This window comes from Acipenser ruthenus, chromosome 42 (genome assembly GCF_902713425.1).
Source record: "Acipenser ruthenus chromosome 42, fAciRut3.2 maternal haplotype, whole genome shotgun sequence".
Classification (NCBI taxonomy): domain Eukaryota; kingdom Metazoa; phylum Chordata; class Actinopteri; order Acipenseriformes; family Acipenseridae; genus Acipenser; species Acipenser ruthenus.
Window position 1 is genome coordinate 8,427,004 of NC_081230.1, and position 11,470 is coordinate 8,438,473.

General features: G+C 43.5%; 1 protein-coding gene across 1 annotated transcript; it reads left to right on the forward strand.

The window, feature by feature from the left end:
* Positions 1–5,672: 5,672 nt before the first annotated feature.
* On the forward strand, positions 5,673–10,726 carry LOC117966903 (keratin, type I cytoskeletal 18). The gene is made up of 7 exons (XM_034913788.2): positions 5,673–6,176; positions 7,315–7,397; positions 7,969–8,125; positions 8,469–8,633; positions 9,198–9,323; positions 9,688–9,908; positions 10,353–10,726. Exons 1-7 carry the CDS (start codon positions 5,745–5,747, stop codon positions 10,474–10,476), a joined length of 1,308 nt encoding a protein of 435 aa, XP_034769679.2. The 5' UTR covers positions 5,673–5,744; the 3' UTR covers positions 10,477–10,726.
* Positions 10,727–11,470: the final 744 nt, after the last annotated feature.

Here is an 11,470-nt window from a genome sequence, read left to right on the forward strand (position 1 = left end):
GCATCTGGCTTTGTTTATCATTCCTCACAGCGCAGCACGCTCATTCCTGGAATAGTTTACTTATCTCTCTTGGTACTGGGCAGGTATGAGTACTCGCTGTCTGAGGAATTTGATGTTACAAAAGCTAAGGGCTTGGTCCTATTCTCCCTGCTCATTTCTGTGCAGTGCTGAGAACTGTGGTAGTCTCTCTGGAATGTCTTTTCCGTGTGTGGGAGTACAGGATGCCGGGGCCAGGAGTTTCAGATTTAAGATTGGCTGCTAATAGAGCCTTATTAGGAGCAGAGTTTAACAAAGCATGTGTTTCAGAAGGGAGGGTTTTGCACAGAAAATGGCTGCAGTTTGAAAGCAAATGCAGATGGCAAATGCGGATGGCACCAGTAGATCTGCAGTTTGCATGTGCTAATTCTATGCATTTACAGTTAGTGATACATGTTTTTAACATGCATTATCAGCAGTGCTTTACCATGCTTTTTATGTGGTTTACTACACTTTGCAATGACCACGAATTGCCTCAATAACCTGTTATGAGGTTGAATTAATATACATAATGTATCCATGCGTCTGTATTAGTGATTATCTAAGTAATACGTGTACTCTTGATTAAATAAATCATTGCAGATGGTTCACAAGCTTACTTGGCCAGGGAGTTTAAAGCATCTTCCTATGAGCTGATGCCTTCACAGCAGCAATCACATGACATCTGAGGGAATTCACACCCCGGAACATCTTTCAGCTATAAAGTCAATGCTAATCTGCTTTATGGCTAATGTTCACACCATGAGGATCATAAAACAGATATAATATTCAACAGCCTTGGGGTGGGTCAGGGCGCAGTAACATCTGGATGGTGGTGGTTAAACCCAGAGTCACACCTTACCTGTTGTCTGAGTTTCTCTGCTCCCTCCCCCCAGCCGAGGGAGAAGCCCACAGCTTCTGTTGCAGGGAGGTACATTAAAATACATTAAAATTAGAGTTTTTATTTCAGGAAGTCGTAGGGGATGAATTTGCATTGGTGCAACGGCTTTGCAAACCAACATTTTGCATAATACTGATGAAAGACAAATAAAATACAAAAAATACTAAATTCACAAAACTCTTTGCCAGGGCTTAGATGTTCTTTGTTCCAGTGACAAGTTTGTACTCTAAATAGTCCCTCGTAAAAGTGTCCCATAGTAAAAGCATAACAAAGGGTAGTAAAGCACAGTGAAAGCATGGTACAGCATAGGCAAGCATTGCAAAGAACAGCGAGGTATGGTAATGCATATTAATAAACATGGCAAAACCAGGGTAATGCATAGTATAGCCATTGGAAAAGCATGGGAAAACTGCAAAAATATGCCGCGGTAATACAGTAACTTTTTTATGTCTCATTAACAAGAGTTCCAGTTGGGTTGGTGGAGTTCTCTGCTGTGAGCGTGTTTGCTGTAGTCTCTTTGTCAAACCCACAGGATTCAGACGAAAAAAAAAAAAACAGCTGGAAATTCATGGGATGACGTCTTGGAAATATTTGAAACCCCAGTCTAAAGAGCTGGGAGGGCATGTGAGATGTACTGATGGTTTTGCAATGGGAGCCTGGTGTGTACCATGCACACAACACAGAGGTGGCAGATCTGGGGGTAAAAGGTGAAATGCTGGTTTTAAAAATTCCTCTCGTACGCAGATGTGAAAGAATGCAGTGCTGCTCCCGAACGTGTGTGCACACAACCCCAAAATAGCACGAGCTAGAAGCTTGGAGGTTTCTCAGACTCATGAAGAAAAAAAAATGCCACGTATGCTTACTGGAAAATGTGAGCAAGGAAAAGCTCACATTAGTCAGCTTACATAAGAACATAATAAAACTTATGAACGAGAGTAGTTCATTCAGACCATCTATGCTTGTCTGGTTCCTTGTCAAACTGGCTCTCAAAATATCCAAGTATCTTAACAGCTAACCCATTCCATCCCCTCACCTCTGTGTGAAGAAGTGTCTACTTCCCTATGTCCTAACTCTATCTCCACTTCATTTCCAGCGGTGTCCTCTGGTCCTGGTTTCTGTGCTGCACTTAAAGACTTGTGCAACTTTAAATAACAGATCTTTGTAAAAATGACCTAAAAATACAACACAATGACGTGTGTGACTACAGTGCTGCAATAAAAACTGAAATTTTGCTTTGAAGATGAAGGTATTCCAAGTAATAGCCCTGACCCTTATCCTAACCATTATTAAATGTGATTCCTAGAAACGGAGAAGAAGACAGATAACCATCTAATGAATGGATCTGTGTAATTGTTGTTAATGATTGACCGGTAAGCATAAAGCATGCTTGTGTTCCCCACTACAATGAATTCCTCTTTCAAATATATATATAGATATATTATTTTGAATTTGAACTTCGAAAACAATTTCCATCAGTTGTATTCTTTTACAGGGATAGAAATGTACAGCTATGGCCAATAGTTTTGCATCATCCTATAGAATGAATTACATTTGCTTCATAAAGTCGGATGAAACCTGCTGAATAATGCTACTTTAGCATATTGAATTACATATCGCTTTGTAGTTTTCCATATACTTAATGAAAAACGAACACAAATTGAAAAATGTGACATTTCGAAATCAATACTGTACTACTATTATAGACTTTTGCAATATATTTTTTTTATTTTCTTTGATTGCATGATTAAATAAAAAGATCTAAATTATATTTTTAAAAACATTGCCTCGATCCTAAAATTCTAGGCGATGCAAAACTTTTGTCCAGAGCTGTAGGTCAGGCGATTGTTATTGCTGTTGTACTCTGCAATGCTTTATTTGGACTTTGTGTTTTTTATAATGCTATACCACCAAAAGAGGCTTGAAGTTTCATCATCCAGAAACCCCACTTATTTGGTTGGCACTGAAAGAATTTGTATGCCCTTGTTTCACAGACAGGCCTGCCCTTGTCTGTTTGTGGGATCCTGCTTCCTCTGAAGATTCTGGGGATGAGGGTGGCTGGGAGGGGGGTGTGTAAGAGTTGAAGGAATGGGCTGAGAGAGGAGCAGGACAGAATCGGAGCAGATACTAACATGCACTCTGGTAATCATCTCTGTTTCGACAGTAAACCCAGCTGTGAAGTAATGCTTCTGATACCATGGCCCGTGCACATCGACACGTTATCAGTGATCGTAAAAATGAACAGAACTCCATCCATACCCAGATGTAGGGCAATAAAGGCTACTGTATTGATTTCCTGCTTTACACAGAATACACAGAACTGCATCATTGAATTGGCAATTTAAATGTGCTTGGCGAACCCAACTAAAAGTAGGAGGCCGTTTGCCTAACACACAGCAATTGACGTCAATGTGTGGCCGCAAATGATTGGACCCATATGTTTGTGGGGGGGGAGGGGGGGGGGCGCTTAGTCATAACAAAGTCATGCCTTTATTATGTGCTCTGCAGGCTTGTGGCATCAAAAACTCATAGAGCATTCATGCAGTAACTCCCTTTATAAGACTCACACTGTCATGAGGGCTGAATGCATCCTGCAAATGCTTCTCTAATAAAGACTGAGATAAAAACAGCTTCCAAAGAGAGTGGCTCTTTTTCTGTCAGTTGCTGCTCTGGCTGGAGATCTGTCATCAAGCAGGACATTTGACTACCCATGTGCATGAATTTGAATACCCATTTACATAGACACAGAATACAGGGAGCAGTCAAAGGAGGTCTCCATAGGGACCGTGGTGGATATCAGTCTATAGGACCTGGTATAGGAGCTCTATATGGCAGTGATGGGTATAGAGGCTCTCAGGGGTTCATTTCTAAACAAAAAGGTACCGGATCTTATAATTAAGGATCTTTGTTTCTAGACCTAACGTACTTGATTTACAGCAGCTCCCATTTATGCTTCAAGTTCTGCTTGCGGATCTGGGGGTTTCGCGTCTTATTGTTGGTTCTGGTAGCTGCATGCCACACCCTAAAAAAGTCATTTTGTCGCTTTTGTCATTCAATTCATGGAACAGGAAAGCTTTTGTTTTTATTGCACATGTTACGTATGCATGTAGAGTTCTTTTTTCAAACAAAAAAAAAATGTTTTTCTTCTTATGGTTCCTCATTTGCAAACAGTATAATTCTCGCCTGTCCGACAAATAGGAACCGGATCTGGGATCCGGTGCAATCTGGCACAAATTAACCCCTGGGGGGCTGTGTATTGCAGTCCTGGGTATGCTTTGGGCGTTGTCCCTTCTGATATGCTGTGTTGTCCTGTATTCGTTACAACACTCCGCCCTTCCCCAAGCTCAAACTCACGACATGGAAAAGCCAGTTAGGCAACACAGAATCCCGTTCCAGCCCGTTGCCACACTGCAAATTGTCTACAGCTACAGCAAACTGAATTATTAACCAGACAATCTGAGGGGGCAGCCCCTTACCCTGAGCCCTGAAAGAGACATCCAGACCAACCAAAAACAACCACTAGATTACAGGACAGGGCAACGTAATGCAGATCCTGAGAACGCGTACCGTGGTAAATCTGCACCTGACATAACTCTGACATTTTGAAGTTTCCCCATGGTTTCACTGTTCATTAACCGCAGTTAAAACGGCTTTGCTATGCTTTTTAACATGCTTTATTTCACTATTCGTTATTACACATTGCTGTAGTATAGTAAACTTTTATAAGGGGTGGTTGCATGCTGATGACTCTTCAATAGATCAGTTGATTATTCAAATATTCCAGTGTGAACACAGCATGCCAGCCATTGCATTCTCATGATATTGTGATGCACTCGGATGAGTCGCCTTGATTCTTGTGGTCAATCAGGCACCGACGTGCCTGTCCCTGTGGATTCCACTGGCAGATGCCGGTGTCTACCCTGCATTCCTCCAAACAAACCCATCTCTCTTCAGCTCTGTACAACAATGGGGAGAGCTGCTACTGCAGGAAAGGTGGAACTATAGAGTTATGTGTTTCCTCTTTGAGAAAGTTCTAAACACGATAAATTTCCATTCTTGCATTTTTTTCACATGATTTCTTTTAGATCATCTTTGCTACGGGTTGCCGAGCTTTTGCCAAACGTTTGCCCGCTCTTTTGCCATCTTTATACCAGCTTTTTCTTTGCTTTTATGTGTAAGTGCAAGATTTTTTTTTTTCGAGGGGGCTTTTTAATAGGATCAGCTAACATATGTATCAAAATATATACACCAGCTTTCAAGACCGCAAAAACCCTTTTTGTGTAGAGTTCACAATTTATCTTAAAGTAGTTACCCGAGCTGGGTTACTCTACAGCATTTTGTACAGAGCAATTAAGGATAACATACAAGTCAGTTATCTAGCAAATCCTTTCCTTTCCTTACCCTGCGGTGCACACTCAAACAAATACGTCTACAATCTAGAATTGAAAGTTCATTTTTGCTGGTTTAAAGCTCTAGGTTTTTAGGCTCCCTCCCTCCTTTCTTTCTCTTTCTCTTTCTGTTCCTTTGGGGCTTAGTCTAGTCTGCAGTAAGTCTACTCTGACTACACCCTGAGGATTTTGGAAGCAGAACTCCAGACTGAACAAACTTTGAATGGGAGGCGTGTCCTTGGAACTCGATCAGGGGGTGTGGACTTTCCATGAGCAGTGTGAAGGGGGAGGGGACCTTGGAGGCACCAATCAGACGAGCCCTGGGACTGGGGAGTGGACTATAAAGATGCAGGTCTGGGAGCTACTGTAGTCTGTGTCCCTTCCTCAACTTGTTCAGGTACAGCTGTTGTAGTCTCTCTCTCCCTGCCTTCCACACTTCCAAAATGAGTTACAGGCCAGGCAGTTACTCGGTGAGCTCCATGAGGCCAGTGGGCTCTGTCCGTTCCAGCCAGGTGATGACGGTCCAGAGGTCCATGCCCCTGGCCAGCGCTGCCAGTGTGTACGGCGGTGCCGGGGGCAGGGGGTCCCGGATCTCCGTCGGGGGGTCATCATCAGGGTTCGGATCCGGCTTAGGCTCCGGGGCTGGTGGCTCCTATAGCTCCATGTCAGTCAGCGGCAGTGGCCTGGTGGGCAACGAGAAGGAGACCATGATCGGCCTAAACGACCGCCTGGCTGCCTACCTGGAGACTGTGCGCAACCTGGAGCAGGCCAACAGCAAGCTGGAGTTCCAGATCAGAGAGGCCCTGGAGAAGAAGGGACCCACCACCCGAGACCTGAGCCCCTTCGAGAAGACTCTGGAAGACCTGAGGAAGAAGGTGAGTGGCCAGCTGGTTTTGGAGGACCAAGGGAGGGTCCGTTTGTGGTGAAAGTGTAACTTTTAAAAGTGCATGCCTGGGAAAGATATTTCCACTACAAACAGATGTACAGGAAAAGCAACAGAGCTGCAGACCACTCTAAAAGTATAGGAAATAGAACTCGAAACAGCAAAAACGCAGTGCTACTGTATGAAAGAGAACCAGTGAATCAATCTTGTATACGTGTGCAATTACATGCATTTCTTTTCAGTACGCTGCAAGCAGTGATGAAGCTAGTCTTGTGTTATTTGTTTTCTGTAAAGTTTAACAGGACTAGGCAGCGGTTCTAAAATCCAGTTTAAGGAACCCTCACTTTAACTCCCATACTGTGATGCAGCCTCCGAGAGCCTGTCTATCTGGTAGTTCTTAAAGCTATATGGAAATTGTTAGCTTTGTTAGACTGCTGTGGGGGTTGAGTGTGTGTGAATTTGTGGCTAAGCTGTGTTCCTGTACAGTTACTAAAAAAGTTAGTTAAATGAAAAAAAAAAAAACTACATAATTTAACTATTAAGTGAATCCCAAACTGGATACATTTTTATCATTAAAAAACTGGAAGGTGTACAGCAGCAGCACCATTAGATACCTGTTCTGCTCAGTGTATAGGTGTGTGCCAACACCTGGGGGTTGGGGGGGGTGGCATAGAGCCAGAGTGGAACTTACACGTTTCACAATGCCATAGGAGTGAGAGACTGTGGACAGTATACATTGCACGTACTTACAGTAGAAACATTTGCATTTTTAAATATATGCAACATACTTTTATTGACTATTCTCCCATCAGTGCACTGCCTGTATGGAAAACAATAAGACGAAGTAGCCGTTTATCGCAGCAAACCCTCACGCCGTCTGTTTTCAATATGGGACTTCAACAGGAAAAATTGCACATTCCTGTTCGAGTCAATGACCCCTTCCTGTGCGATGAACGGGAGCTCTTTGTCTGAGCACTGCTGGCAGTGGGAAGCGGGAATGGACTGCTGTGTGCAACTTCAGAGGACTTTCATTGTGGTTTGGTTGCAGATTATTTGTGACGTGAGTTAGCCCCCTGACCCTCTCTCTCTCTCTCTCTCTCTCTCTCTCTCTCTCTCTCTCTCTCTCTCAGGTGTATGACATGACCATGGACAATTCACGTTTGGTGCTCCAGATTGACAATTCCCGCTTGGCTGCTGACGACTTCAGAGTCAAGTATGTTACAGTCTCCTTGCCCTGGCATTTAGCCAACAGTGCATTAAGAATAAATAGTCAAGTACTTAAAACTAATCCCTTCTCTGAGGGCTCTCATAACAATACACTTGTCTATGATAACAGAAATCAACCTACTCCACGCAAACCTGTTTTTTAATGTAGTGCTTTGTACTTACATCGCAGTAACAAACCACCAGGTTGATTTCATAGTCTTTCAATGATTTCACTAGTTTTATTACGTTCCCAGTTCGATTTTTCAAAGAATCGGAGCACAGTTTTGTATAATGCATCAGTGTAGTTTATAATGCAATTGCAACAGCGAGAATAATTAATGCAAATTATAGCAGTCAGCCTTTTTAAGCTCCTTTCTGGGGGTCACCAATTGCAATGAACATTTGTGCTTCTCTACAATTCAATTATTAGTACTAAAACACTAAAGGAAGTCTTTCTTTTTTTTACCATAGTTGGAATCCACCCCAACTATGAAAACATAAATACTTCTTCTATCTAGTCTTAAAAGTTCAGTTCTGCTGGCTTTGTAAAAGGTCTCTGACCCGTATCTCTACTGCAGGTTCGAGTCGGAGTACAGCATCCGTCAGTCGGTGGAGAGTGACATCATCGGTCTGCGCAAGGTCATCGATGACACCAATATGGGCCGCATGAACCTGGAGAGCGAGATCGAGTCTCTGAAAGAGGAGCTGATCTTCATCAAGCAGAATCACAACCAGGTGGGGGAAATATATACGCAACATATAGTCAGAGCTATACAGCAAACATAGAGGAAACATCTTCTGAAATATCTTCCAGAACGGTTTCCAAAAAAAGGGATTCAGAATGACCACATCATTGAATTCATTGAAATATGTATATTTGCATATATTGAGCTATACTATACAGTATATTTCTCTTGCATATAAACTTTCTGTAACACTTTATTTTAAACCGGTATTTGTAATCCGTAAGGTTAGATTGCGATGAAAAAGCACAAATAAGCATCCAAGTCTCTATTGGAACTGAGCAACATTCCCTGACCTCTCTCTCTCTCTCTCTCTCTCCCTGGCTTTCCTGCAGGAGGTGAACGATCTACGCAACCAGATCGCCCAGTCCGGAGTGCAGGTGGACGTGGACGCTCCCAAGGGTCAGGACCTGGCCCAGGTGTTGGCGGAGGTGCGCGCGCAGTACGAGAGCATGGCGCAGAAGAACAGGGATGAACTCAAAGCGTGGCACGAAAACAAGGTACTGCACCCCTCCCCCCCTCCCCAGGTCCACGCACTGACTCTGCAGCGATTCAGTTAAGCTTTTCTCTGGGCTTGTACTGTGCGCTTCACCCACCCAAATCGTAAACGTATTCAGCCGATTGCAAATATCAAACGTATTTATTTAAACAGGATAGAACCCTTGAGATATACAGTCTCGTTCACAAGGGGGTCCTGGCAGGGAAGGCACAAGCCGAAAAGTCTGCCAGCCTCAATTTACCACTACAAAACACCCTGTCAGAAGTGATTAAACACTATGGAACATTTGTAAAAGTTTCCTATTTTAAATCGCCGTCTTTGTAGTGTCATTTCTTCCAGCTGCTTTATCCTAGTCCTCGCTTCTTCTCCGTGCTGCTGCAGCATTCCTTAGTCTCCGCTTTGCAATTTTAGACCAAAAAAAAAAAAAAAAAACTTGACAAAGCGCTCCTCAAGGGTTTAAATGGCTGGGACCTTCTCGTCGAGATGTTTGCCATGGCTTTGCAATGCTCTGGTCCCTCACGCTGCGTGCCGAGTGTAACGCTGCCCCTTGTCCCTTTTCCGACAGCTCACAGAGGTGGAGGTGGAGGTCATACAGAACACAGAGGCTCTGCAGGGGGCCAGGACAGAGGTGACAGAGCTGAGGAGACAGATGCAGTCCCTGGAGATCGAACTGGAATCCCAGCGAAGCATGGTGAGATACACAGCTGATACAGCATGCACGCAAAACACGGGGGTCTTATCAATAACAGCTATTGATCTTATTGGCATCAAGAACCTTATAGGCTCTTGATGCCATGGTAACTACACTCACTTATTCTCTATTTAAATCTATGACTGTGTTTGGGATTTCTAATTAATGAGTTGTAATGTACCTATATATTATTTTAGAGCTTGAAAACTTTTACTAAAACACTAAACACCCAATCAAACTTTTGAAAAGCTCAGAAATCTGCACTCCCCCCCCCCCCCACCCCATCCCTCCCCTGCCCTGCCTGTGTACGAATGTATAAGCGAGCTGTCCTCCCAACACCCCCCTCTCTCTTGTTCCCCTGCAGAAAGCGTCACTTGAAGACTCGCTTCGGGACACAGAGATGCGCAACAACATGGAGATGGAAAGGTACAACAACATGATCCTGCAGCTGGAGGCGGAGCTGGGACAGCTGCGAGGAAACATCCAGATGCAGGCGTCGGAATACGAGGCGCTGCTCAACATAAAGATGAAGCTGGAGGCAGAGATCGCCACCTACAGGCGGCTCCTGGACGGGGAGGACTTCAGGTGAGCGAAACGAATTTCCAAACTGAAAAGACGACGGCTTAATAAATATTATTTTCAATATTTATCATGGTATTAAAACAAATATATTAATATGATTATTTCCATTCGCAATCGATTTTTCTTAATCAGTCATGCATTTGAACGGTCAGATTTAGGCAGTAAGTCAGTCAGGTTTGTAACTTTATGCTCCTGAAACGTTTGGCTGAAACGTCTGTCTACTTGAATTGTTTTTACCTAACTAAGTGAAAGGGATGCTTCACGTACAGCAACAGTGCACTCTAGCTATAAAGGACAGTACAAGCTTATTTGCTGACCTTCGTATTACAAAAATATAAAGCGACGGGCTCTGCAAAGACCAATGCAGCCATTATGGTCTATTTTTTAAAAATGACCCTTATTTATTACTAACCCCTGACGGTCTCTCCTCTCTCCTCTCTCCTGCAGGCTCCAGGATGCCCTGGTTGATCAGTCCAGCACCAAGAGCATTAAGAAAGTCACTGTCACACAGACCCTGGTCGACGGCAAGGTGGTGTCAGAGAGCACCAACACCAAGGAGATTGGGAAGTGAGCCCTACCCCCTACTCGAGAGGGGTACAGCTGCAGCCCCCTAAGCAGCTAAGAGATATGATGCTGCTGAGAAGGGTCCTACAGTGATACCCTATTGCCCTAATCTCTCCCCACTAACAAAAATATATTGCTTAGAAAGAAAAGTAAAAGAACCCACAATGCAACAGCAACATGACTGCTGGCTCCTGTGTGCCTCAGCAACTGTGTAACTGCCTGGCGATGTTCAAATAAAAGCAACCCCTTTTCAGAAACAGATTGACTTCTGTCTTGCTTCTTTCTTTTACAGTAATAAAACAAACGCCAACAAATTCATCTTCATATGTCACCTGCAAATAATTCTGTTCTGGAAGACTGGGTGGTCTTGTAGTTAGAGCTGAAGGGTTGGGCGGAAAGCAGTGTGATTTAGTGGTTAGAGCTGAGGGACTGGGAGGGAGGCAGAGTGTTCTTGTGGTTAAAGCTAAGAGCCTGGGAGGGAGGCAATGTTATCTTGTGGTTATAGAAATTACAAACAAAAGAATGCAAAGGCATTTTAAGAAAAGCTTTGAAAATACACAAGGTTATACTGTTTATTTTATCAGTATTTTTCCAGGGTAGTGCCTCTATGAAAACACTACAGTGTCCTATAAAGTACTATACTGAAGTATAGGAAACTGTACTGTAGTTTTATATGGGTGTGTATATTTTTTAACATAGTTACATGCACACAAACGCACTCTGGAACCCCTTAAAGTCCTGCTAGGAGGGAGTGTTGAATTGGCAAGTACGGAGTGCAAGGTCTGGAGCAGATTTAGAACAGACCCACAAAAACCCGACAACATCAAAGCAGAGCTCTCCATCATTCGGATTCCAAATGCGAATCACATGTCTCAAGCATGACGTGCGATCCGTCTGATTCTACATCTGTGGACCAGGTTTGCTTCGGGTGCATAGTATATATATCTGATGCAGGCTCTCTCTCTCTCTCTCTAACGAGGATATGATGAGCCTGTGAAAGC

Coding starts and splice junctions, on each gene's coding strand:
- LOC117966903 (XM_034913788.2), top strand. CDS start 5,745: ATGAGTTACAGGCCAGGCAGTTACTCGGTGAGCTCCATGAGGCCAGTG. Junction 6,177..7,314: donor TGGAAGACCTGAGGAAGAAG/GTGAGTGGCCAG, acceptor TCTCTCTCTCAG/GTGTATGACATGACCATGGA. Junction 9,909..10,352: donor CTGGACGGGGAGGACTTCAG/GTGAGCGAAACG, acceptor TCTCTCCTGCAG/GCTCCAGGATGCCCTGGTTG.